Here is a 26,876-nt window from a genome sequence, read left to right as displayed (position 1 = left end):
TATCCAAAAGGAAAGGTCTCTCGGACGGAATCTATTCTATACTGACTGTTAGTGCGTGTACAAGCGTCTAAGTGTCTACATGAGATGCGAGGGGGCAGGAATCTTCCATGGTAACAGGGGCTATGAATTACTTGCATGAGGACAGTGAGGCCTGGCCCTTTGCACTGTTGCTGGAAGAATGTTTACCTAAACTACTAGACAGGAATGCATCGGATGAGGAGCGGAGCAGATAATCTTGAAGGTGAAATACAGTTTTTGGCAGGCAACAGGCTGGTTCAGGCACCGTTAGCCGCGCAGGGAGTAGGACAAAGTTCATGGATACAGATGCGGGCTCGGACTGGAGCTTTCAGAGGCAGAAGGCAGGAAAAGGCTTGATGGCAGAATTCAGGGCCTACTCGCCTGAATCTGTAAAATGTGGAAAGTGAACCACATAAAGTCGGTGGCCTTTCATACTTAGGAATGGAATATCTGACCCATTCATGGCGGATCTGAAAGAGGACATGTTGACGGTGGACGCACATGTATTTGCGTCTTCATAACTGGAACTGGAGGGAACATACATGTACTTATAGCATGCACATGGAGCCGTTGGGGTCTACGATAGGGGACATAACTGATCACAAAATTCATATTTCCTCATTCCCTCCTTGTCCCCTACGGACCCTCAGGAGATATCGATCTTCATCAATCCATCGATCTGTTCATATAGCATCATTTGTTCTTCTTTCTTCTTCCGGGATCTTGAACGAAAACTTGGATGCGGGATACACGATGTGGCACACAGACCACAAATCGCTGGCCCACATTGTAGACATAAGCAGCAACTGAATAGTATGAGAAAGCCAATACCTAGGAAGGATAGGATCCTCCATCCCCAGGCTGACAACACGCTCCAGAACCAACCGGACCAAGTCCAGGTGCCTGGACTCTGGTGTATCTGGCTTATAATCTTATGAAGGCGAGTTATGGCTTTATATACTGACGGCGAGTTTTCTGGTATGAAAACACAGCAACTTGATCCGATGACCCTACAAGCTCCGCCCCTATCGGCCAGGATGACGTCAAGGACAAGACGATTTTGAAGCACAACAATCCGCATAGCAGACTGCTCTTCTGTTAAATTGCCTAAGGCGGAAGTAGTCTCGTTCACTACTGCTTCAAGGGTTCTAGTTAACCTCTTCAGTGCCCATGACGAGATAGTCTCGTCATGGAGCACGGTTGCGCTGTGCCCATGACGAGACTATCTCGTCATGAACCCACCCACTAGTGCAACGCCCGGCACAGGAGGGGGAAAGGGCGTGGCACTGAAGGGGTTAATCTACGTATCAGCTTACTATTAGTGACTGTACCTATATAGGGAAAGAAACCTTTATTGAAATCTGTGTATTGCTCCCATGCCGTTTCAGTGTAATCGACAATCGGGAGATCTCTCTGCTGTCTATTGTGTACTAAATGGATATTTCTGTGATAATCAGGAGGGGCTAGGAAAACAGGTGGCAGAAGGAATGCTATGTAACAGGTACCATCCCAATCTAGAGGTAGACGTATATATGCGGTCTGGCCACATATGAAGTAGGAATGACGGGAAGCTCTAAATGTAGACTTGCCTTGATCACTGAATTTTATTACAGTGGTGCATTTACTATGGCCCATGTGTACGGAACCATTCTTTCTTACACATAATTCCCCTTTAACTGGGAATACTGACATAGCGGACAAAATTGGCGTAGCTTCGGATTCAACATTCAGAATCAGGAGGTTAAGTGTAAAATTACCTAATCCATATACTTCATTTTCTAGATCAGTTCCTGTTCTTTTGGGAAGTCCCTCCTTGTTAGGGTAGCAGACTTTAAGCAAAACTAGGTTCAGGTTTCCCCATACCCAGTTGTCTTGATAAACTACTGAATTTGAATCTAGGGAATTGATCAAACTAAACCATGCTCCACAGGAGCCATTATGAGTGAATGGGTACGGAAAGAGGGGCAAAACTCCCTTATAGTTCTGATAGGGAGGGAGTCGGCCACATATCCAACAATTTGTAGCATTGCTGGTCTGATGGGAATGATGTAACATACTAATAAAAGTGTTGTTGCGCAGCGCAAATCTATAGGACAACTCATGCGGAGGTAATTCGCTAAAAGAATGTTCAGCAGTAACATTGTAAGCATGCTTAGAAATAGGGTAATACATATGAAGCAATACACTAATTATGATGATCAGAAGACTTAGAAGAAACAAAATTAATAATGTTACTGTGCAATGACTACGAAGTGATTTACAATACGCATGCTTTTTAAGCTGCATCTGTTGATTTCTTTCTCTATTCCGGTCTAGAGGATACATGTCAGAGACAAATTCAACCGATTCACCTTGGAGAGGACTTAAACAATCAAATTGTCTGACTTGCTAGACCTTAGCTTCAGTTTATAAAGTTCGGTTTTTGTTTGTTCAACCAAGGGAAGCTTTGAGTCTGTCTGTGAGGGAATGCAGGGCTGAGTGTTCACATCGGACGGTAGTCCATAAAATTTCTTGATATGACTCGAGTGCAACCACCCTTTACGTCCCTCAATCTTCACGGCTGTCCTTGTTGTCAGCAAGACGAGTTTGGGCGATTTCCACCTGGGCTCCAACTGGGTCTTCCGGTCGAAGTTCCTCACAAGAACCAGATCACCTGGAACCACGTCATGGGGCTTCACCTCAGTGTTATCGGGAAAAGCTGCAGCTACCTGTGAACGACAAGATTGTAGTGCAGACATCAAGGAAGCCAGGTAATCTGTCAGCATATTACAGTCAACATCAGTGATTTTGCGAGGTATAGGCGTCCCCCACATATTTTGTGGTCTACCGAAGATCACCTCGTACGGGGATAGCCCTGTTCGAGAATGTGCTACCATTCTCATGTAAAAGAGCGCAACTGGTAAGGCTACTATCCAATCGACACCTTTTTCTCTACGTATTTTGGACAATCTGATTTTCAGAGTTTGATTATGACGTTCCACAAGACCTGCTGCCTCGGGATGTCGAACACAGTGGAATTTCCATTGGTAACCTAACAGAAGTGAAACGTGTTTCATTAGTTCGGATGAGAATGGCTGGCCGTTATCTGAGTATACAACACGTGGTAAACCGAATAGTGGGAAGAATTCTCGAACTAGCTGTTTGGCAGTAGTCGGGGCAGTGTAATCTGAAACCGGGTAGGCTTCTGTCCAACGGGAAAGAGCACAGACAACTACGAGAACATATTTGAATCCTCGACATCGTTCCATCTGGATATAATCCATCTGGAGGACTTCAAAAGCATGATCGGGAGGTTGAAATCCACCCTGCTCTACGGGAATGCTTTTACCTGGATTAAACTGACAACATATCATACAGGTACGTACTTTCTGTTTGGCTGCTGCTCGCAAGTGTTTGTTGAACCAAATGTGTTGAATACTGTCTAGCATAGCTTTTTCTCCTAGGTGCGCTGGACTATGTATTGTGTTAATGATGACTTGAACCATGGAGTCGGGAAGAAACCATATAGATTTTTCCTTCGTCATCCATCCTTGATCCGTTTGGATCCCTCCTAATTCAGTCCATTTCTTTATTTCTTCTGGTGTAGCATGTGTCTGTATGTCAATTACATCAAGGGCGGGATCCTTAACTGTCATGCAATGTGTTGGTGTTGGAACTATTGTCTTTGTCGTGTCAGTTGTATGAGTCTGATTCTGAGCAGTCTGTTTAGCTGTTCTGTCAGCTAGGTCATTACCCTGAGAAATGATATCGGTAACTTTTGTATGGGCTTTGCATTTCATAATCGATATTGCAATAGGTAGATGAATCGCGTCTAATAGGGCTTGAATTAGGGGTCCGTGTTGGATGTGGGCACCGTGAGAAGTTAAATAACCTCTCTCTCGCCACAGTACGCCGAAGTCATGGACGACTCCGAATGCATAACGTGAATCTGTGTATATGTTGACTTTCTTATTTTTAGCTTGAATACAGGCTTGTGTCAGAGCGATGAGCTCTGCTGCTTGAGCTGACAAAGTGTTAATACAATTTGTTTCAATGACTTCAGTGTCTGTTGTGACTGCGTAAGCGGCCACTAACTCTCCTGTACTTGTTCTCATACATGAACCATCTACATACAATGTCAGGTCTGGATCTGATAAAGGGATGTCTGTCAAGTCTTGTCTGGGTTTCGTCGTGATAGTAATGACTTCAATACAATCATGTGCTAATGGATCTGTTCCATTTACTAGCAAAAGTGTGGCAGGATTTAATGTATTACAACGTCTGATTTCTATGTGTGGTTGAAACAATGTTAATTCATAACCGGTGAGTCTTGCTATAGTCAAGTGTTGAGTTTGTGTGCGGTTCAAGAGAACCTCTACTGCGTGTGGTACTTGTACTGTTAATTGATGTCCTAACACTATGGCATCGCTTTGTCTGATTGCTAAAGCTGTTGCTGCCACTGATTTCAGGCACGCAGGAAGAGCCTGAGCTACTGGATCTAATGTACTAGAGAAATAAGCACATGGTTTGTGTGATCCTGCTTGTTCCTGAGTGAGTACTGACAAGGCAGTACCTTCGCGTTCTGTAACAAAGAGTGTAAAAGGCTTACTGTAACATGGTGTTGCTAAAACAGGTGCTTGGCATAAAGCTTTCTTTAAGCTTTCAAAGGCATGTGTATGTTCTTGAGTCCAGGGGAGGACAGTCGATGTGGCTGTCTCCTGTGTTGTCAACTGGATGAGTGGTTTTGCTAGAAATGCATATTGAGGGATCCACTGCCTACAGTATGAAGTGAGACCTATAAAAGCCCGCACCTCCTTTTGTGTCTTTGGTGGCGACATGTTAGCAATTAACTGGATGCGATCAGGTGTAAGCTGTCTTCCCTCCTTGGACAGCGAGTGCCCAAGGTAAACAACTTGCTGGACACAGAATTGCAGCTTAGAAGGGGACACCTTGTGCCCCTTGTCGGCCAGAAATCTTAAAACCGTCAGTGACGCTGTTTCACATTCAGGTTCGCTTCGGGCGGTGATCAGCAGATCATCGACATATTGAAGCAAGGCAGTGTTAACTGGCATGTGGATACTGTCAAGTTCTCGTTTCAGTGCTTGGCTATAGATGCTGGGGCTTTCTGTAAATCCTTGAGGTGCGCGTGTGAATTTAAAACTTCGTCCATTTAAACTGAATCCGAACAAATATTGTCTTTCCGGATCTATTGGGACGCTAAAGAAGGCATTCTTGAGATCAATTACAGTGAAGAACGTTGCTCCTGAGTCAATAGCTGTTAGTAATGAAGAGATATCTGGAACCACAGGGTATTGTGGTACAATACATTTATTTAATTCGCGCAGATCAATAACTAATCGATATACTGGTGATGCTTTCGGATCCGTTCTTTTAAGAATCGGAATTATCGGGGAATTACATACATTGGAGTCGGTTTCTACAACCACTCCTTGTGCAATGAGCTCGTCAATGATTTGCAGCAAAGCCACAACAGCATCTGGTGGTAACTTGTATTGTCGCATTCGTGGTAGTACTACTCCTGTTTTTAGTGTGACTCGATATGGTGTAATGTTCATGCAACCAACATCAGTCGGGCCTTGTGCCCATAAATGTGTAGGTAAATTCTGCAGCCGGTGATCCATGTCTCTGGACACGTAGTGACCTTTGAAATCACGTAAAAATAATCGTACTCCTTCCGGAGAACAACATATTATAGCTCCTAGAGCTTTCAATGTTTTTATACCTAACAAGTTTTCTGGACATGATTTAGTAAGCAATAAATCTGTAGTTCGTGTCAATGGACCAACCGTAAGTGGAAGGGGTTGCGTTACTTCATTAATGATAGGCTTTCCTGAGAATCCAAGGGAAATATTCTGTGAGCCTGAGAGGGGTGCCCCTGGAACTTCACTGCGTCGTATAGTTGTTCTGCTTGCCCCTGTATCAAGTAAAAACTTTCTGTCTTCCCCTAATAGTTCACTATGTACATAAGGTCCCTCTTGATCTACAGGAACCTCGATAAGGGGTAAGCCAACTTCCCTCTCTAGGCTATTTCATGTGTATCGCTGATAATCGGGATAGTCATTTTGTGCATACTGGTACATCTGTTGTGTCGTTGCCTGTGTTGCAGCAATAGGCTGCGCTTGTGGTGGTGCTACAGTCTGTTGTGGAGCTGCCTGTTGCGGAGCTAGTTGTTGCGGAGCTGACCTAGATTGTGCATGCTGAGGGATTTGTTGTTGATTCTGATCCTGTCTAGGTGGACGTGGTCTTTCCTGGGTTCTACCTGTGGCAATATTATGTTTCAGAACTGGACAATCGTGTATATAATGACCTTGTTGTTTACAATAGTTGCATGTCCCTTTCGTCGGACCTGTGGAATCACCCTTTTTATGACCATCAGCTGGAACTGACTGAGCAACAAGCATTTTCATTTTCGTATCTTTCATACGTCTTTGTTCATGTTCTTGTTCTTCTCTAATTCTATTGTGGTGATATTGTAACATCTGTAACATCTGTGACGGGGTGTTACCTTGCCAGGTACTTTCAAATTTCAATACTCTATTCTTAACTTGTGGTAGGGAATTTTCAACTAATTTTGTCACAAACAGATGTGGATATGACTCGCTACTTGCTTTTATGCCACTATTAATACCAAAACATTTTTCAAATCGGGAATAGAAATCACTAGTGTCTTCATCTTGCTTTTGTTTACAGGCTGAGATTGCACCCCAGTCCTCCTTTTTCGTAGTTAATAAACGTGGCAGTACCTGCACTAGTAATCCTGGTAGTGCTGTAGTCTTTTCCCCAAGCCCTGATCCTGCAGCTCGGGCCTTTTCTTTGTTTTCTAATGCTGTCCAATCTATATTTTGGTCTCCCACCTCCCATTCCTTTTCTTTGAGTTTCTCGTAAACACCGGCAGGCATCAACACTTTCAATATTTTCATAATGTCGGGGTAGGTATACTCTCCCATGAGCAACATGTCTTTTATCTCACGGTGGAAACCTGCTGGATCCTTGTCATGGCTGGGTACTACTTTCTTCATTTCTAATAATTCAATTTTAGTTATAGGCGTGTACACAAACACGCGTGTAAAGTTATTATCTTCACCCCTGATTGGGTGTACTTCGCGTAACGGATTCTGTCTATCTATGTGATACATTTTTCTTCCCATAGTGGGAACTGGAACGTGTTCTGGGTATGCGAAAACTATATACTGGTTTCGAAATTCTAGAATTTCTTTAATCAAATCAGTACCTGACCCTCTCCATTTATTCGTGAGTAGTTCTGTCAATATGTCAGGTAAGGGTCCAGGATCGGAGTGTTGGCTTTTATATAATATAAGGAGGTGTTGAATCATGTATATACTAGCTAAACGCTGTTCGTCTGGGGCAAGATTCAGAAACGTGTGCGCTAGTGCATCATCACTGTATTTACTGGGACTGTCAGCCCATTGTACTGCTGACCTGGCTAATTCTTGTTCATCCATGGAATCGAGCATATGGTACCCCCTTCGGTCTCGGAGTAGTTTATCAGCGGCTTGGAATAGGTGTTCAGGGGACCTTGTATTTAACATAGGGGTTTGAAAATGTCTGTTACATTCTGGACGTATCGGACGTATCGGATCATTAAAGCCTCTAGTATTATTATTATGAGGTCTTCCTCTACCTGCGTAAGCTATCGTTTCTAATTGTTCTGATTCTTGCTCCTCCTCTCCCTCTGATTCAATTCTGTCTGCTTCTCGTCTTTCTTTATGTATTCGTTCTACTTCTTTGCGGATCTTTCGGCACATGGCGATTATACACGCCTGTCTATCATGTTTCTCGTCTGATATGTTCTGACCCCATTTGGCAAGTTTTTGCATGGTATCATGATCTGCCTCAGGCCTGTCTTGGTTCCTGATCACGCAGTTTATGAAAAAACGTAGTAGTTGTCTTTGTACATCCACTTTCTGGTATTCCATAGCTTCGTTAATACTTTCTGGGCCTCGCCCTGTTTGGACAAAGTGATATATATTGTCTAGGTGTTCAACCATTCCTGGTATCGTCATTAAATACAATGTAGCTCGTCGTATACGTAGTGATGATAGTAGCAATCTGTCCTGTTTACCTGGCACTGGAACGTATCTACAATCCACAAGATGTTCTTTAAACATGTCGGATGTCGCTAGTTGGGGTGTACGTTGGAGTGCTAAATCTCTAAGGGTCTGTTTATTTCGCGGCGGTGTGGCAAACATGTCTGTCGTACCTCCTGTAGCACCATCTGAGGTGCTGGGCAAGAAAGGATTTGTTGGATGTAAAATAGAAATTGTAGATGCGGGAAAAACAGTAGAAACGGACGGACCTGTGGGAATGGGCGTAGGACTTTGTTGTTGCGGGGATACAGACGGATGATCTTGACGTTGAACACCATCAGCAAGCGGTGTGTGTGGTATGGTATTAGCTACGTCATCTAAATAGGAGGAAAGGAAAACGTCTTTTGCTGTTTTAGGATGTGCTTTTATCGGGAGTAATGGAGGTGTCAGGTTTTTCGGTATTTCCGGGGTGGCCTGAGGTAACCCTTCGGCCAAAAGAGGATACATACCATTCATAAGGGTATTTCTTTGTCTATCTACTTGTTCTGATTTTACTCGGGTACCTTCCTCAATTAATAGATTTTCTCGGGCTTTATTTGAATTCTCCCTACCTTTCTCTTCCTGTCTGAGCGCTTTTTCTGTACGTCTATATGATTCTTTACGCCATAATTCAATGGCATCTTTCTGTGACTGTCTGGCTTTCTTTTTCCATAATTCTTCTTCTACTCTCATGATGCAATCTGCATCCCAGGTCCCCGCTGCGGGCCACCTCTGACTTTCTGGCAACTCTTTGGTGTAGTCCACCCATAATTCAAGAAATAACACGGCATCTAGGCCATGCTTATGATACATAAAGTATCCTGGAGTGTCCCTAGGTGGAATGGGAACAGCTTCTTCGAGTACCCCTTTTCTGGTTTTGATCTGTCTTAGTTTTGAAAAGAGCGGCATTTTTAGACCTTATTACTTGAACACACTTAATACAATAAACACAATAATGAACAATCATTCACACCACAATATGTAGAACGTATTAAAACATTTAACATTTAACAGTTTTAACGAACGATGATAACTAATAGAAAACTAGTTACTGACATAATACTAACACTAGATAATAATTAATTATATGCAAGACATACTAGATATACTGCTAAACAGTACAGATACACTGCTGAAACAGTGCAGACCGGATTTGTGTACCCAAACCCGTCTTGACCGGCACAACCTATGTGCACGTTTAAATGCCTCCCCGGCAATGGTACTCACTGGGTAGCGCGGAACGGAAGGCCTCGGAACTGAACTGAAACTGGACCGGACTGGACTCGACTCGACTGGACTCGGAACTTCGGAACCTGGTGGGCCTCTGTATACCTCGGATCTTGCTCTCTCAGCTAGGCTCTGGTCGGGATACTTCGCACTTCTCACCGCCTCGTCTGGGTGTTGATCGCAGCCTCAGTCGCCCCCGCTTGGCCGGAGGGAGATACAGGAAATCCTGCAGGTACGCGTTTTTGTCCGTTCAGCTGTGGCAGGAGACCGCGCCTGCAACGCACCTCCGGCGCGTGAGATGAGAAAGTGTCCCTATTCGGGCGCCAATTTATGTGGTAAGTATTTCATTACCGGTACTATTTTTTATGCGGTAAAGTCTAGTAAGAATAACTCAGTAAATATAAGAGGCAGAATCCGTGGTATTAGAGGTTCTAAAAGGCTTTATTCCTCTATAAAGGAATTACAGTTCGAACTGTAGGCTTCAAATTCCATCACCACGAAGGTTCAGGAAGGGAAGGCAATACATTATTGACAAGTAATGATATTTATATGAAAAGTATTACATTAAGACAGATGCAAGAGGCGTAACAACTGATAGTACAGATAATGATACACATACGTAATGAAAAAAGGCGTAAACATAGGCGTAACTAAATACGTCATTAAACATGATGTCACAAGTGGGTGGATCCATAAGTGAATCCTGCAATGTCAGCAGAAATACTTGACAGAGATGCGCGCGCAGCCGCATGACGTGTGATTGACGTGCAACTAGAGGGTGAAGGGGACTTGACATTTAGCTCTACATGTGGAGACAGAAGTCTGAGGGGTCATGTCAACCTAATCCCAAATCATATCTAATATCTTATGTTTAAAGAACTGTATTATCCAAAAGGAAAGGTCTCTCGGACGGAATCTATTCTATACTGACTGTTAGTGCGTGTACAAGCGTCTAAGTGTCTACATGAGATGCGAGGGGGCAGGAATCTTCCATGGTAACAGGGGCTATGAATTACTTGCATGAGGACAGTGAGGCCTGGCCCTTTGCACTGTAGCTGGAAGAATGTTTACCTAAACTACTAGACAGGAATGCATCGGATGAGGAGCGGAGCAGATAATCTTGAAGGTGAAATACAGTTTTTGGCAGGCAACAGGCTGGTTCAGGCACCGTTAGCCACGCAGGGAGTAGGACAAAGTTCATGGATACAGATGCGGGCTCGGACTGGAGCTTTCAGAGGCAGAAGGCAGGAAAAGGCTTGATGGCAGAATTCAGGGCCTACTCGCCTGAATCTGTAAAATGTGGAAAGTGAACCACATAAAGTCGGTGGCCTTTCATACTTAGGAATGGAATATCTGACCCATTCATGGCGGATCTGAAAGAGGACATGTTGACGGTGGACGCACATGTATTTGCGTCTTCATAACTGGAACTGGAGGGAACATACATGTACTTATAGCATGCACATGGAGCCGTTGGGGTCTACGATAGGGGACATAACTGATCACAAAATTCATATTTCCTCACTGGCTGGGCCACAATAATGGAAATGCGGGAAAACATGATGCAAAACGTGTAGGCCTCAGAGCAGATTTGTCGTTTCTCTCATGGGAGAACGGATTATGGCAGGCCACGTTATAGCATAAGCATCATGATAGACAGGCCATGGAGGGGAAATACATAGGTGACATGTATGTGCACATGAGTGTGGGGGAACACACGGGGACACATAGGCCTCATGATATTTTATTTTCCTCATCAGTGTTTGAGAATCTGAACCCTATGCCAGTTTCTGGATAGGATATTGTATCTCCAGAACTCTGGTCCTCTCTGGGTCTCTCTATTATCCTCACAGTTTGCCTGAATGGCCTTATCTTTTATCTCAGGGACTGCTGCCGTATTGTATGTTTTATCGGTCAGGGCCGGCTTTAGGGCGGTGCGACCGGTGCCACCGCACCGGGTGCTGGCTTCTTGGGGGCGCCGTGATTTAAAGTTTATTATGATTTTGAAGCACCTGCTGCAGCGTTTCTTTCCCCCGGCAATTACCAGGCCTCACATAAATGTCAAAATAACTCCTGTGATTAATTATCGTCCTGGAGAGAGATCAGCATTTTGCATAGTTGAGGTTTTGACTTAGGTGATGTTAGTGCAGAGGGTTAATATGCCTGCTGCAAAGAACCTGTGCCAAGTAGATTACAGAGTGCGTATGATGTAAACAGATCAGCAGGTTACTGCTTTCAGAAGAGACATCCTTTTGTACTTGCAATTTATAACTTAAAGTCCTAATATAGAATAGTGAGCTATCAACTTTCATCCTAGAACTGCATACACACTGCAAAGTATACATTATTAGAACTTTGATTAAAGTTGGAAAAATGATTAATTTGGCTAGAAATCGATTCTTATTATTAAAGAGAACTCCCAACTATGCTGTTTCTTTTTCGACTCTGAGTTTGTGCTTCTCCACACCAAGCACTCTTAAACTATACTGCCTACCAGTATGGATGACATGTGACTCGTACACTTTTAGTCCTTTGGCTTATGTAACATTTCCTATACACGTATGATTGATTGTCTCTGTGTAATGTGTGTGTGATGCAAAGTGCTCGGACACCCTACGCTGGTATGAGTGGCGCTATATAACTAATTCAATGCACCTGAGAGAGTGTGGTTATGGAGACTTGGTCACTGTTAAAGGGTGCTAGTGAGAGAATCCGTGGTGGAGGTGGTCATTGGGGGGGCGCCAACAAACATTGTCGCAAAGGCCGTCACCAGCACTAAAGCCGGCCCTGTTACCGGTACCAGTAAAGCACCGTCATTAACAAACCTACCCTAGCACCCACCTATTGAAGCATTCAAATTACCTGGAGGCAGACGATGCATTCAGGTACATGGGCCTCGATGCACACCTTTGTTTTCTGAAGCATCAGTAATAGAAATGCCAGGCCTTTTGTGTACAAGTAAAATGATGGCAAAGGGCAATACAATCTATCTTGTGTCAGGCATAGTGAGGGAGGAGCACAATGCACACGTCCAATGCTTTAAGTATTTAGGGGCAGATTTATGAGCCCCTTGCGCCTCATTTACGCTGCCGTTGCGTCACTTTTGTAACGCAGCGGCGGCGCAAATCCTGCGCCATGCTGCGTGGTATTTACAACATGACGCATCTGGGAGATGCGTCATGTTGTAAAGCCCTGCACCAGCAGTAGGCGTACCTGTGCAGGGGGGGAGCGTTCCGTCGCAGGAACGCCTCCTAAAAGTGGCTGAGTGAAATCTACAAGATTTCACTTAGTCACTTTTGAGCCCATGCTGCGTCAAAACCCTGCACCTGCTTGAAGCAGACGTAAGAATTGACGCAGCATTGTAATGATAGGGCACCCCCGAGCCTTGCTGGAGCTGCGTCGCGCTTGCGACGCAATTCCAGCAAAGCACCGCCTTTCCGACAGGAGATGCGTCACGCATCTGCCTATCCGAGTGCCACGGTGCGCCGCATTGTAAATGCGGCGCATCAATGGTGGCGCACGGGTGGGCAGATGCGTCGCAACTCTTCTGGCGCATCTCTGCTGATTAGCAGAGATGCGCCAGACGTCATAAATCTGCCCCAGCGTGTTCATGTTCTCAATGTGTAACACATAAATCTTAAAATATTCCACAAGTACACATTATTTGATTCAAAATTGTTACCATTACTGTGAACAATCTGTGAATATATTTAAACATGTTTTTCTTGACTGTGCTGCGAAAAAAAAAAATGTCTCCACCTGGCTACAAATTTGCTGTCATTAATCCGTCTGTTTGGCTTAAATGTTTCAACTGCTGTATCCGAGGCCGGATTTATATGAGTTAAAATTGGCAGCGCCTCCTCTCGTTTAACTTTCGTTTCTCACTTAATACATTTTAAATCTATTTTCAGGCACATGCGTGGGTCGATGTGATTTCGAATTCGATCTCTGCTCCTGGACACAAAACAAAAATGATGACTTTGACTGGAGTCTGAGAGCGGGCAGCACCCCGACCACTGGCACGGGGCCTGCCACGGACCACACCTTGAGGGAGCCATCTGGGCATTACATCTTCATCGAGAGCTCCTTCCCTCAGCTGCCAAAGCAACAAGCCATCATTTCCAGCCCAGTGATAAGCCAAAGAAGTAAAAATTGCAAGGTACTGTGCATAAACAGTTTGAACACATTTTCTGACAAAATTATTTGAATGCATGGAAAAAACAGGCAGTCCTTCTAAAAATAGTAAATCTTTTCTCGCGAGGTAAATGTATTTATTTCGTTTGTGTATGAGTTTGATTGCATATTCTGGGAGGAGCCTCAACAATCACTTTGATAATCATGATGCAGGAGAAAAAAATGTCATACCACTGTTCAGTATACTGAGTAGGGCTCTTCAAGATGGTAGAAACATTGCACTCAGGGAAGAATCTCTCATCAGTGGGTCATGATAGTCATGCAACAATAAACCACAATTAAATGCAAGCTTTTCCCCTCTTGGAGACTTTAATTCTGTGTCTTCGCACCATGCTAGCCAGATTAGTAAAACAAGTCTACCATGCATGTTAAAAAAAATGTCTTTGATTGCTTGACTAGCGAAGAAAAGTGTAAGTGCCTAGTGTGAGCAGACAAAGATTCCTACATGTGCAAATGATATCACTGAGATATTACGTGATGTCAAAGCATTAGGAGTAACCCTGGGCGTAGTTCGCGAAGTAGCACTACGCGAAGCTACGCAAAGTGCACTTCGCACTACGCGAGCTACGCGTAGCACTTCGCGAACTGCGTAGTACCCTGTTCGCACTGTGCAAGATGTCATTTTCAATGATTGCACAGTGCGGACAAGCAACCGGCACTGTGCAATCATTGAAAATGGCATCTTGCACAGTGCGAGCTGTAGTTTTCTGCTGCTCGAGTAGATTTTTACTCGAGCAGCAGCTTTCTCAATGCGGACTGGTAGTTTCTCATCGCGAACGGTCGCGAGCATACGCGACCACTCGCAATGAGAAACATGACCTCCTCACGTTGAGAATCTCGCCGGGAGGTTTATTTTCCACGCTCGCGATCGCCAACTTGATGTTGCTGATCGCGAACGAGGAAAAAGTCTCGCCGGGATGTCATTTTGCTTGCTCGCGGTCGCCAACTTGACGTTGAGGATTGCGAGCAAGCAAAAAAGGACCGCTGCAGTACGCAACACTAAGCTACGCGTGTTTGCACTGTGCTACGTGCAATTCGCGTAGTGCGAAGTAGCGCAAACTTCGCAAACTATGCGAGCGTAGCGTAGTGCTTTGCCCAGGCTTAATTAGGAGTAGTCCAAATCGAGTAACTTTTCAACAAGAAGCATGTGTAATTTTCACGATGCTTAATTTGTAAAAGTGCTGGACCAAAATTTTGTTCATAAACCCGCCGCCAGTGCTGGAGAATATCAGGGTTCCCGAATATCATGAGTGTCTAGTTTTTATTTCACCTCAGACTCTTTCAAAAACCACCATACACTTTCTGCACCAATATTTCACTACCACAGGTTCAATTTCATACATGCCTTTTCTCTTTGTCACTATGTTTTTGTCTTCTTTGTTTTAACTTTTTCTGCTTTTCTCCCTCTTGCTCAGGGTTAAAGTCTGATGATGCTATATAAAAGTCCTGATCCCAAAAGATAAATGCTAGTGAACTCTATCTCCATCACACAATAGGGTCATTATGGCCCTCTTATTTTTACATGCCTTGGGATCAAGTAGTTTGGATGAGCCCCAGAGCGGAATTTCTTACGAGTTGGAATCGCAAACAGTGTCTGAGTCACTGTTATACATCCCAATTTGCGAGTCACAAATGCCACACCATTTGCGAGTCGCAAATTGGAAGGTTGTACATCTGGCCCTTAGTGTGGTAGCATACTATGTTCAGTAGGTTCTGTGCATACCAAGCCCTAAGTATGCAGGCCCTGTTCACGAACCACAATGGATAAGGCCAAACAATGTGACCAGTAAGCTCCTGGAGTGGAATGACAGATCAACAGTCACACCCACAGACCTTAACCCACTAGGCATGACCAAAGTAGGTACTGACATTTGCATCCCTTCTGTCTTAGTAAAAAACCTTGCTGCGGCACTTGTAGACTGCTCAGTACAGCAATGATGTTCTCCGGAAATAGCCTTCTCCCCACTTGTGTACAGGTTCTGGCTTAATTCCAACACCTGTGTTCTGAAATTTGAGGTCTAAGCATTACTCAGAGGACACAGCAATATGCAGCACCATAGGGTTTCTTAAGTGATGTTGTTTATGATATCACTGTTTAGGCAATGTCACCTGTGAATTTCATGATTATATAAGTTGTAATATCTGTGAGCTTATCTGAGGTCATACGTGGTACATTTATGGAAGTTATGGTGGCACTTCTCAATACAATTGAGGATTTTTTTTGTTTGTTTGCATAATAGCCACAACATTCTTGAATTTTTGTAAAGGGCAATTTCTTCTTTAGAAAACATTTTGTTTGAATTTTTGAGTGAAGACTCCCTATAGCCATTTATCAAAGTCTTTCGTGACCGTTTTGTGTCTTTTGGTTGTATACTGCTAGAATTAGAATTCTACGCAGGATTAGAAAAATATAATATTATAATCTGAACAAAACGATAAAATCCAATGCATAGAAATTGAGATATTTCATTTTAAAGGAATCAATGCTGTAAAGCACTAAGAAGCAAGTAGCACTAAAAAGGTTGCTTTAGTGTTAGCTCCTCTCTTCCATCTAGGCCCTCCAAAGCCATTAGACTGCAGATGTAAGTAGATAGATACTCAGGCACACCTATCCATCCTGTGTTGTGGCTGTTTAGAGGGAACACAAACAGTATAGCTGTCACGAAGCCCAGACAGGTATTGGAGACAGGCCGCAATTCGCATTGAGTTATAAGTAAAGAGACATCTCCACTTTATAAGAGTTGCATTTCTGAATTAGTAATGTTAAATCCAACCATTCCAAAGATATAAAACATGATGGAGCTACTCCATTTTGATTAGGAATTACAGCTTAAAAGTGTTTTAAGGAATTCCCAATGCTCGCGTATGAAAGGAGTAGGCCTCACAGTAGTGAAAAATGAAATAGTCTGTTTGATACTATTAGGACGTGAAAAACATACCAATAAATGTCCTACCTTTCATTTACACTGCACCCTGCCCTTAGGTCTACCTAGGGCCTACTGTGTTGTATGATGTTCAATAAAAGGGGAGTTTCAAGCTTGGCAAGTAGTTTTAAGTGCCAAGTCAAAGTGGCAGTAATCTGCACACACAGGCCCTGCAGCAGCAGGCCTGAAATATGTTTGAGAAGCTACTTCTGTGGGTGGCACACTCAGTCCTGCAGGCTCATTAGTAGCATTTAGTTTACAGGCCCTGGGTATATGGTATACCACTTTACAAGGAAACTATGAGTAAATCAAATATGCCAAACAGGTGTAAAGCAATTGTACAATGTTTAGAAGAGAGAGTGGCCAGCAGTGGTAAAGTGCCCAGAGTCCTAATGCCAACACAAAGAAGTTCAGAAAAAGAGGAGGGGGAGGAAGGCAAAAGGTTTGGGGTGACCCTTCAGAGAGAGCCATTTTCCAACATATACCTTAGCCCATGTGTAAAACAAAACTACCCTGCAGGCTAGGTTTGGCCATGCACACCAGATACTGGCTATTTGTGTAAGATATGGCACTCCTTCTTGGTCTCAATACCTATTGATACAACTGTGCCATGCCTTTTGCAGCACGCTTGGGGCAGCAGGTATTGCTTTCAGCCACACTGTCCTCTCAGATGCTAAGCACCCAGAACCTGCTATAAATATGTTTCAGCTGGACGCAGTGAGTTCTGGGGATATAGTGTGGCCTCCATCTATCCCCTACTCTCTGTCCCCATGTTCCAAGCACCATATCTGTGGGCATTTTGTTATGTGCTGTGAGCTTTGAGAACAGGACATGGATTCAGTGATCTTAACCCCATAATTTTGTTTTGGGGTATATTAGACCAGCTGCCCTTTGTTTACTTTGGATGACTGTAAAGACAGAGGTTGCTTTATTATAAATCCTTGTTCGCTATATCTGCAATACAATTTAAACAGATTATCTGAGGGACTGTTGTAGCTTGCTTAACGTTATGCAATCTAAACTGATCTTGAATTGAGGTCATGAGAATTGTCTAGTTAGATAGCGCTCTGATTGACTTCTAGGTGTTTGCTGAGAGCAAAGCTAAGGGCTGCAGAAGGATAAGCGCTCATACGAAATTTCAACCGCACAATTTACAATATCAAATCAATGACTGGGCAGGTCTTCAAGGTTAGTAAGACCAGTAGAGAGACAAAATATGTACTTAAGCATTTACATTTTTAAGTGGTAGGGCATTTTCCCGGTTTGGCAAGCCCTTTCCTTGATGTGGGAATGGTCCTGTCGCTAATTGGTATTAGTACTTTTTACACTTTGACTATTTTAAATGTAGGACGAGGGTCTGTTTTTTTGGTGGAAGGCACTGATCTGCACTCACACTGTCTTGCACTTGTTTCAGCTTGTTTGTGACCTGTTAGTTGCTGTTAGCATGAATGGGTGCTCCCTGCTGTTATGTTGTCCCTTTTAATCACAAGACAATGCTCATTTCCTTTCAAAAGAAGCCCCTTTATTGTCTGTGGTATTTTTTTTATTTGTATGGTGCAGTTTTGTGCTCCTATATCTTGCTATGATTTTAATTATTTGTGCGATCAGAGTAACCTTTAAACTTTGTATTTAAGGATGACTGAGTTAATCACCGTGTTTGGGATCTAGTGGGATGCTAGTAAATTTGATGTTACCTTTCTAAATGTAGTACCTAGTGAAAATTACTGTAGATTAGGAGGGTAAAACAATTAACACATTGCTTGAAACTAATTCTTGATGTAAGGAATGTGGTGGATTAGGCAACTTGTACAATTCACAGTCACAAGATATAATTCACTTTCCTAAATTGTTTGCACACCAAACGGAGGAACATAGCACTGCCAGCGTGATACAGCGGCTCACCCTTCTACAACTCGGCGCACTTCCACCACTTGGCGCACCCGCTTCGCGGGTGCCCCTTCGCCTGTGCTGAGGAGGGGAACATACCTGACGTTTGTGAGGAGCACTGAGGCGGTAAGGAGGAAAAGCGGCATCAGGCGTGTGGCTGCAGCGGGGCTGCGAGCGTGCGGGGACTTCAATTCCCAGAAGTCCCTGCTAGACCGACGGAGAGCTTCCGGTCCGCTCTCCCTGCTGGCCCGCCCCCCGCCCTCCTGAGGCTTCATAACATCAGTTTGCTGCCAAACGAGTGGGACACTTTCCTAAATTGTTTGCACACCAAACGGAGGAACATAGCACTGCCAGCGTGATACAGCGGCTCACCCTTCTACAACTCGGCGCACTTCCACCACTTGGCGCACCCGCTTCGCGGGTGCCCCTTCGCCTGTGCTGAGGAGGGGAACATACCTGACGTTTGTGAGGAGCACTGAGGCGGTAAGGAGGAAAAGCGGCATCAGGCGTGTGGCTGCAGCGGGGCTGCGAGCGTGCGGGGACTTCAATTTCCAGAAGTCCCTGCTAGACCGACGGAGAGCTTCCGGTCCGCTCTCCCTGCTGGCCCGCCCCCCGCCCTCCTGAGGCTTCATAACAACATCCTACTCCTGCAGCGCGGGACGCAGCCCGGGTGAAGACGGGGCAAAGACAGGGCCGTTTTAGGCCGTTAGAGACCGTTTAAGACCGGACCGGGCCATTCCTCTTGGCTTTTAATTTCTGTGTTACATTAGCTGGCCTTCCTGCACTACTCATATATAATTGTAATATCCCTTCCACACAATGTCCTCGCGCGAAACTAGGAGTAAGGCTACTAGGACCTCCAAAAAGGCTACAGGCACCTTAGATGATTTTATCACCAGGACCAGCCTCTCTATTGATAATGAAATAACTAAACTTCAGCACAAAGTCTCAATAGAACTTGAGTGTGCTAGGAGGCTCTCAACTGAATTTGCACTCAGAAAAAAATCTTCTCTAGGCAGCATTGCAACCTCCAAAACGCCTGAACGCATTACTGGCATAAAACCAATTATAACCTCGGCCGAGGTTTACTCAACAGTAGAAGAAACAACCCCTCCTATTAATCAAGAACCTCCTGGGCCTTCCGTTAGAGCCGAATCTGAAAGCCTATCACCGCTGAATCTTCCAAAGGAGAGTGCTGAGGATATCGCAAATGAGGTGCCCTGTCAGCTACCAGCTGAGACAGAGTCTAATAAAAGCAAGTCACCCGCCAAGGCACCATCAAAGCATAAAAGAAAGCGCAAACACCTAACCGCTTTCGCTAGGAAAAAAGCAAAAGTAGCCCTTAGCCATAATATCACGGGGGGAACACCAAGTATGCCTACTGTAACAACTGATAACATTGTACACGATGTAGCCCCAGCAACTGTAGAAAATACTAATGCTAACATAGATGAACAAATCTCTATCGTCATGTCTGATCACTCAGCCAGTGAGGGGCAAAGAGTCTCGTCTGATATGGCAGAACAAGATGGTGGAAGGGAAGAATTCTTAAAAATAGTGTGGGAGACGCTAAAGAGACTACTTAAACCACTAGAAATCAGGCTAACTGGCATTGAGAACCAGCTACTTGAAGTTGAGAAAAGTGTCATCACTTTGTCAAGTTTAAGCCTTAACTGTACTGAAGTGCCTAGAGCCACCCAGCAAGCTCCAGTCCCCGCCCCGGTCTTAACAATAAACACAAATTCATCGAATGTGCAGCAAAAAAAGGAGGGGATAGTAAGAAATACTAATGTTAAACAACCAATTAGCACTAAAGAAAAACCCAATCCAACTCCCTCAACTTCTACAGCTGTAAATATTACTAGTAAACCTTCACAGAAAAATCAGGTACATAGTAATACTTCTCAATTGCCAATTCTTCCCTCTACCCACTCTTCCAACCAGAGCGTATTAGTCCCAAATAAACCCCGATCCAATCCGCCTGCATATCCTCACATTACTTCTGCAAGCAATCAATCCTTGCCTGATAAATCTTTTATAAATACCACTCATAAGTCAAACCATCAGTCTAGCCACATGTACAGTAATTTTAGAGGAGGGTATATAGATCTGCCACCAGACGCTAGTCCATTTGTAGCTGTCCTCACAGGGGTGCCAGAATTGGATAGCCAATATGAAGAAAACTTCCAATCTTTAAAAAACAAAGTGATTTTTTGGCTAGACAAATATAAACCCATTCCTAACCAGATGAAAAGTAAGATCCTTATGGTTAGGAGGGTACCATGGGTAGGGCCAACGGCCAAATCAACCACGGGTGACTGTATTGTCATATCCTTTGAAGAACCCCAAAGTGCTGAACTAATATGCAATTGGAAATCGTACGGTGCGAATCCTCCCATTGAAGCTAGACCCCTATCATTCTTTTACCCTTCACCTAGACCCATTCATCATGTCCCCAAGTGGAACCCTGTCAACCATTATTATGGCAGTGCTCCCAATTCGGCTAGATATGGTGATTATAATATGTGGTCTGGCATCCCCACCTTCAATAGATTCAGTTGCCTTGACGCTGTCGATTGACTTGCCACTATGCCTGACTGTATCTCTAATTTATATGACACCTTCTGTAGCATGGACAAAGGTAATCCCAAACTAAAAAATGTCCTACAATTGCATGATGATGATCAGATCATTAAGGTTAGGATGCATAGGACCATTTCAAATCCCCAGAAAGTGGAATTATCTTATAAAGCCGGAAATGTATGCTATAGTAAAGCTAAGGGTGGTCCGGATGGGGGATCTAATACTGTAGTGAAAGAAAGAGCCAGGGATGCAGAGAAAGACATGCTAAACCCACAGCTAGGCAGTTTATCTAAACAGTGTGTAGTCAATCCCTCCCCTGACACTCAGAGCCTATCACCTCGCTTACTTATTCTATCGTGGAACATCGCAGGTGTTTGCAAGAACTTAAAAGACCCTGACTGGGCAGACTACATTGACATCTGTGACATTTGTCTGCTACAAGAAACCTGGGCTACAGAAGTTCCACATCGGGTAGGATATAAAACATATGGTATTGAGGCAGTCCAGTCCGACCGAGGAAGACCATCGGGGGGCCTAATAATTTGGCTAAAAATCACCTTGGTCATGCAGGTTGATCTTGTTGATACAGGCTCTCCTGATATCTTGGCCCTAAGGGTTACTCCATCCTGTGGAAACGAATGTTACATCGTTAATGTTTATAACAGACCGATCGGCCACTCCAAGGTTTCACCAACACTTGAAGCCCTGGATCTCCTCTTGAAAAACGTAGTTGGAGACACCCCGGTTATCTTGGGAGGAGACCTAAATTGTAATTACGAACCTGTTCCGGGCATCTCTGATGTGTTCGAAGATGAGGACCAAGCGTATAATATCCCCCAGCTTGATACCACAAAATCTGTTAAATACTCCACATTGGCCAGCCAATTATTAAGACTCACCGCAGATCACGGCCTTAGAGCAGGCAATGGCCGTCTCCCATCGGACTTGCAAAAACAACCAACCTTCTCTAAAGCTAAAAGCAATCTAGATTTTGTACTTGTTTCTCTTAGCATCTGGCATTTTTTGATTGATCTGAAAGTAATAAGTAGGGGGGAAAGCGATCACTATCCTTTGGAACTTTACATCAACATGAATATGGTTAGTGACACCATCACAACATCAACTGAGAATATCCATGTAAGCATGTGTGAGGACGTCCACACAAACAACAACAGACGTGCAGTAAGATGGCCACGTGTTCTGGCGGATGGTAAGGCCTTAGCGTTGGTGTACTCTCTTTTTGAGCAAATGTTTGCACATATAGTTGACCATGCCTTCTTACCTGAACATTTTGATCATTTCGTTGATCTTCACAAAGTCTTCTTTTCAGAACTAAAAACGTATCTATCAAAAATGCCGAGAAAAAAGCAACAAAACATAAGAGTGGCCAATCACGGAAAGTTATGGTATGACCACTCGTGCAGGATTGCTAAAAGAAACTTATTGCTTGCCATTAAAAACAAGGCAAAAGAAGAAGTTAAACTTGCAAGGGTGGAATACAAACGTATACTAAAAACATCCAAAAAACTATGGGAGGAATCAATTTGGGCTGAAATGTTAGCTGCTGCAAAAGTTAATGATAATGTTGGCTTCTGGAGGCTGGTGGCTAATGGGGGGCACGCTGGGAGAGCTGTGAAAGATGTATTCCTGGATGAGATGACCTGGGTAACTCACTTTACAAATCTTTATAAACAATACGATGGCGACAGTAAAGGGAGCTTATGGTGCCCCCCCCTTATTGAATCCCCCATTATTGAACCCCTCAACTTTACACTGGATGAGACAGTAAGGGCGATCAACGAACTTAAAAACACCAAAGCCCCTGGCCCGGATAAAATACCGGGGGATCTTTACAAACACGAAGTTGACGTCTGGGCCCCATATGTGAACCGCCTGTTTAATGCTTTATCATCAAACTGCAACTTTCCTGATAGTTGGCGTGCAGCGGAGGTTGTGTTAATATTTAAAAAGGGGGATAGACTGATACCCTCTAACTACAGACCCATTAGTCTGATGGACACGCTCCAAAAATTATATGCTAAACACTTGCTATTCAGGATTAATGACTGGCTGGAAGATTCGAACATAATTTCCAAATTTCAAGCTGGTTTTAGGAGTAGGACCAGCACTATTGACCAAATTTTTCGATTTTGTTGTTTGATTTGGAAGTATGTGCACATTAAAAAAGGTCACCTGTATGTTGCCTTCGTTGACCTGAGGGCTGCATTCGATCTTGTCCCACGCAGTCTACTTTGGAAAACTTTAAGAGAAATAGGTCTACCGGGATGCCTCCTAGCCCAAATAGTTGAGCTGCATGCTGACAACTTTGCAAACATCAGGTGGGGCCCTAATGGCGAGTTGACACACAATATTCCTATTGAACGCGGGGTTCGCCAGGGATGTGTCCTGGCCCCTACCTTGTTTTCTCTGTTTATTAATGATGTCCCCGAATATTTGAATGTTTGTGTTAATGATTCGCCGCAGCTCAATGGTGAAAGGGTGCCTGCGTTGCTCTTCGCAGATGACACAATACTTATATCTCAAACAAAAAAGGGCCTCCAGGCACTCCTTAATTCCTTCAGTTGCTATTGCCAGACAAAGGGCTTGGAAATTAATGCTGACAAAACAAAATGCATGTCATTAAATCCCAGTATGCCAGATAGAGGGTTCTTGACCCTGAATAGCCAAAAATTAGGTATTGTGGAAAACTTCTCCTATTTGGGTGTTGTGCTCGATTCCAAACTAAGTTGGAAAGCCCAAATCGAGAAAAGCAAGATAACATATGCCCAAAATGTCAAGCCAATTTTATATAAAATGAATACTAGCACGAGCAAAAGTGTAACCCCGGTTTTAGAACTTTTTAAATTTAAAATACAATCTGCTGTGCTATATGGAGCAGAGATATGGGGCACATGGGCCAAGAATAGTTTTCAAAATCTGGACAACAAATTCATGCGTGCTTCTGTAAGGGTCCCTAATAGTACACCTCTTTTACCTCTCCAACTTGACCTGAACTTTAGGAGAACAGACCACCTAGCTATCTTAAGACCATTAATATTCTGGGTTAGGCTCTGGTCCACCCCGGAACTGATAGAATATAGAAATGGTCTACATGAATTGATGACTCTTGATTCTTTTAATTCCATCCAATGGCTAGTGCATATTAAAAAATGGTTTACACTCCTGGGCTTATATTCAATGTGGGAGACTCCCGACAAAATGTCCACCTCTTCCAAACTAATAGTTAAGCGAGCTTTTTGGATCCACATGAGCGGAAATTTAGTGGATGGAAGTAGTGTTGGCTCCGCAGTCCAGGTCTTTCTGTCATTTAAGGATGAGTTCCGTTTTGAACCATTCCTGGACGAGATAGAGCCACCCATTGCAAAAACCCTTTACTTAAAGTTCAGATACGGGATACTTATGCTTAATTACAACACCGAAAGATGGGCACAAAAAAGACTGGGAGAATTGAATGTTAAAACGGGGTGTTGCCCTATGTGTTCCAACGTCTGTTCTGAGAATGAGGTTCACATGTTTTTTGTTTGTAGCGCCTACATGAATGCTAGAAAGAAATGGCTAAAACCAATGTGCAACCTCTTGGGAACTAGGTCCTGCGCAATAGCTTTTAGGATCATGAAAAGTAACTCAACCCAGTACATTGTATTTAGCATAAGTAAATTCCTATACTCTGCCTACATAACCCGTAAGAAACAAGGACAGGTACTCTGAGTTGGAAAGGTGTATATGTTTACATAACTCTTACATTTTTAATATTTTTATATATTTTTAAAATTGAAATGAAATGAATTGTAAAAGCTATTCTTTCTCCATGTACCATTTTCTTAAATTGCTGCCATGTTTACAGCTTGATTTTTTATGTATGTATGTGACTTTTATGGCCAAATTGGCCGAAATAAAGTAATAATAATAATAATAATTCACCTCTCAAAAGAAAGTTTAACAGTTAGTGTAGTAGGTGTTTGTGTCTCTCACCTAATAGTGAAGTATCACAGTAACTTCAAATATACAGGTAAATTGGAAAACCCATTGATGTAATATATTGATGAGTTGTTCAGTCTAACCACTTAAATCATAAGTCTCCCTCCTTGTGCCGAAAGTTTATTTTTTTACAATTGAAGTAGTTTGAGCTGAAGCAGTGATAACTTTTTCCCCCCAAAAAACAAGATGAATGTGTGTCCTTTTTGTCCCCCCATATATTGTGCATTCTAATGATATGCAGGAATTTTAGATTCCATTTGAACTGAGAAGATAGACAAAGTGTCGAACGTTTTTCCCAGCTTACAGTAAAAGGCAGAGCAGTAAAGCAAAACAAAAATCACTGCAGTTTTTGCAATTTTTGGGATTGGTTGTCAATATTTCCTGTTGTTGCAGTTTCAACTTACTTGAAGTAGGAAACAGCTTGGTGAGCCCAAAAAGCTGTAAATTTCTGTAAAGTACAACAAAACCTGATTCAGCCCGGGTAGATTGGTGTAGATCACTTATGGGTTTCACAGAAAAACTAATCATTTAAATAAACAACTAATTGAAATATGATGAAAAATAGAAAGAACTGAAATTTTTTACTTTTTAGGTCTGATGGCCAAACTACTAAATGTCTTTCCCATTATATTCATCAGGTTTTTTGGGATGCAGTATACCCATATCAATCAATTGAGCAGCAGCTTACAAAGATTTTTCATTGTTTACTGATGTAACATTAAATCAAAGTGTAAGCAATGGGGTTATTGGTTGAAAGGGGGAGAAGTCCTTCTCAGGCAACACCCACAATCTTTGTCAGGGTGAACCACAAAAGTCACTGCTTTAACCTGAGGTTAACCCCCTGTAGCTTGGCAAAAAACAGCCAGGCTTAACTTAGAGGCAAAGTGTAAAGAATTTATGCAGCACACAAAGCGTAATAAAGTGGAAATGCATCAAAAGAGAAGCTCCAACACAATTTAGAAAAATAGAGTACATTTTTAAAATAAAATAATATCAGAATAATAAAAATCCAATCATTGGGGATATTCAGTTTCAAAGTTTTAGGTAAGTATAAAATCACCTGGTTAGTTCAGCTGAAAACGTTACCTCCTCAAAGTTGGCTCGAAGAGATCCGTTCTCAATGGAGGAGATCGCGAGGAGCAAGGAGAGTGTCATAGATGGTCATCGCTGTAGTGCCAAAAGCAGGACGGACTGTCGTTCCTGGCGTTTTGTGTTGGTGGTCACCCAGTGCTGTCATTACTGTAGCGCGATGTGCAGATCTCGTGTTGATGGACGTTGCTAATGGTCGCTGGAGCATGAAGAGTCCTGTTTACCGGACCTTCAAGTTGGCAGAGTCTCAGAACAAACTGGCCTTTTCACAGTCACGAAGAACAGAAATCTTAAGGATTTTATATTTTTTCACAGGAGGAACTCTGCTACTACCAGCCAAGGGTCCAGAAGGGCTCAGACAGGTCCATTTAGTTCCAGTGCAGCAGGTCAGCTTGGTAGCTGCAGGTAGGCTTTTGTAAATGTGTGTGTCCCTGTAGGTCAGACACGAGGTCAGTAACTGACCCTTGGAGTCACGCAGGTAGCTTGGGAAGAAGGGAGTGTTAGACTTGGCCCTTTCGGCAGGGTCATCCTGAAACTTGTTGCCTTCCTCCTCCTATTTTTGCTGAATTCACTTTTGTTGGTTATAGAACTCTGAGCACTTTAACACTGCTAATCAGTGCTAAAGTGCACATGCTCTCTGCTTAAAATATGGTAACAATGGCTTATCCAAAATTGACATATTTAATGTACTTATAAGAACCTAGTAATGCGCACTCCCTATGCCCAGGCCCTGTAAATTAAACACTACTAGTGGGACTGTAGCACTGATTGCATCACCCAATTAAGTAGCCCTGTAAACATGTCTCAGACCTGCATTGCAGAGCCTGTGTGTGCTTTTTTAAACTGCCCTTTCAACCTGGCAAAATAA

At 43.3% G+C, this 26,876-nt stretch overlaps 1 protein-coding gene across 4 annotated transcripts in view; it reads left to right on the top strand.

Moving 5' to 3' along the window:
* Positions 1–26,876, top strand: part of MALRD1 (MAM and LDL receptor class A domain containing 1) — a 2,533,556-nt gene that overhangs the window by 1,078,421 nt on the left and 1,428,259 nt on the right. For all 4 annotated transcript variants that reach the window (XM_085630825.1, XM_085630827.1, XM_085630826.1 and 1 more), the window contains exon 20: positions 13,244–13,491. In XM_085630825.1, the coding sequence (XP_085486951.1) occupies positions 13,244–13,491 (248 nt within the window). The remainder of the gene's footprint in view (positions 1–13,243; positions 13,492–26,876) is intronic.

Source organism: Triturus cristatus, chromosome 10 (genome assembly GCF_964204655.1).
Source record: "Triturus cristatus chromosome 10, aTriCri1.1, whole genome shotgun sequence".
NCBI lineage: Eukaryota > Metazoa > Chordata > Amphibia > Caudata > Salamandridae > Triturus > Triturus cristatus.
This window is presented reverse-complemented; position numbering and strand designations above follow the sequence as displayed.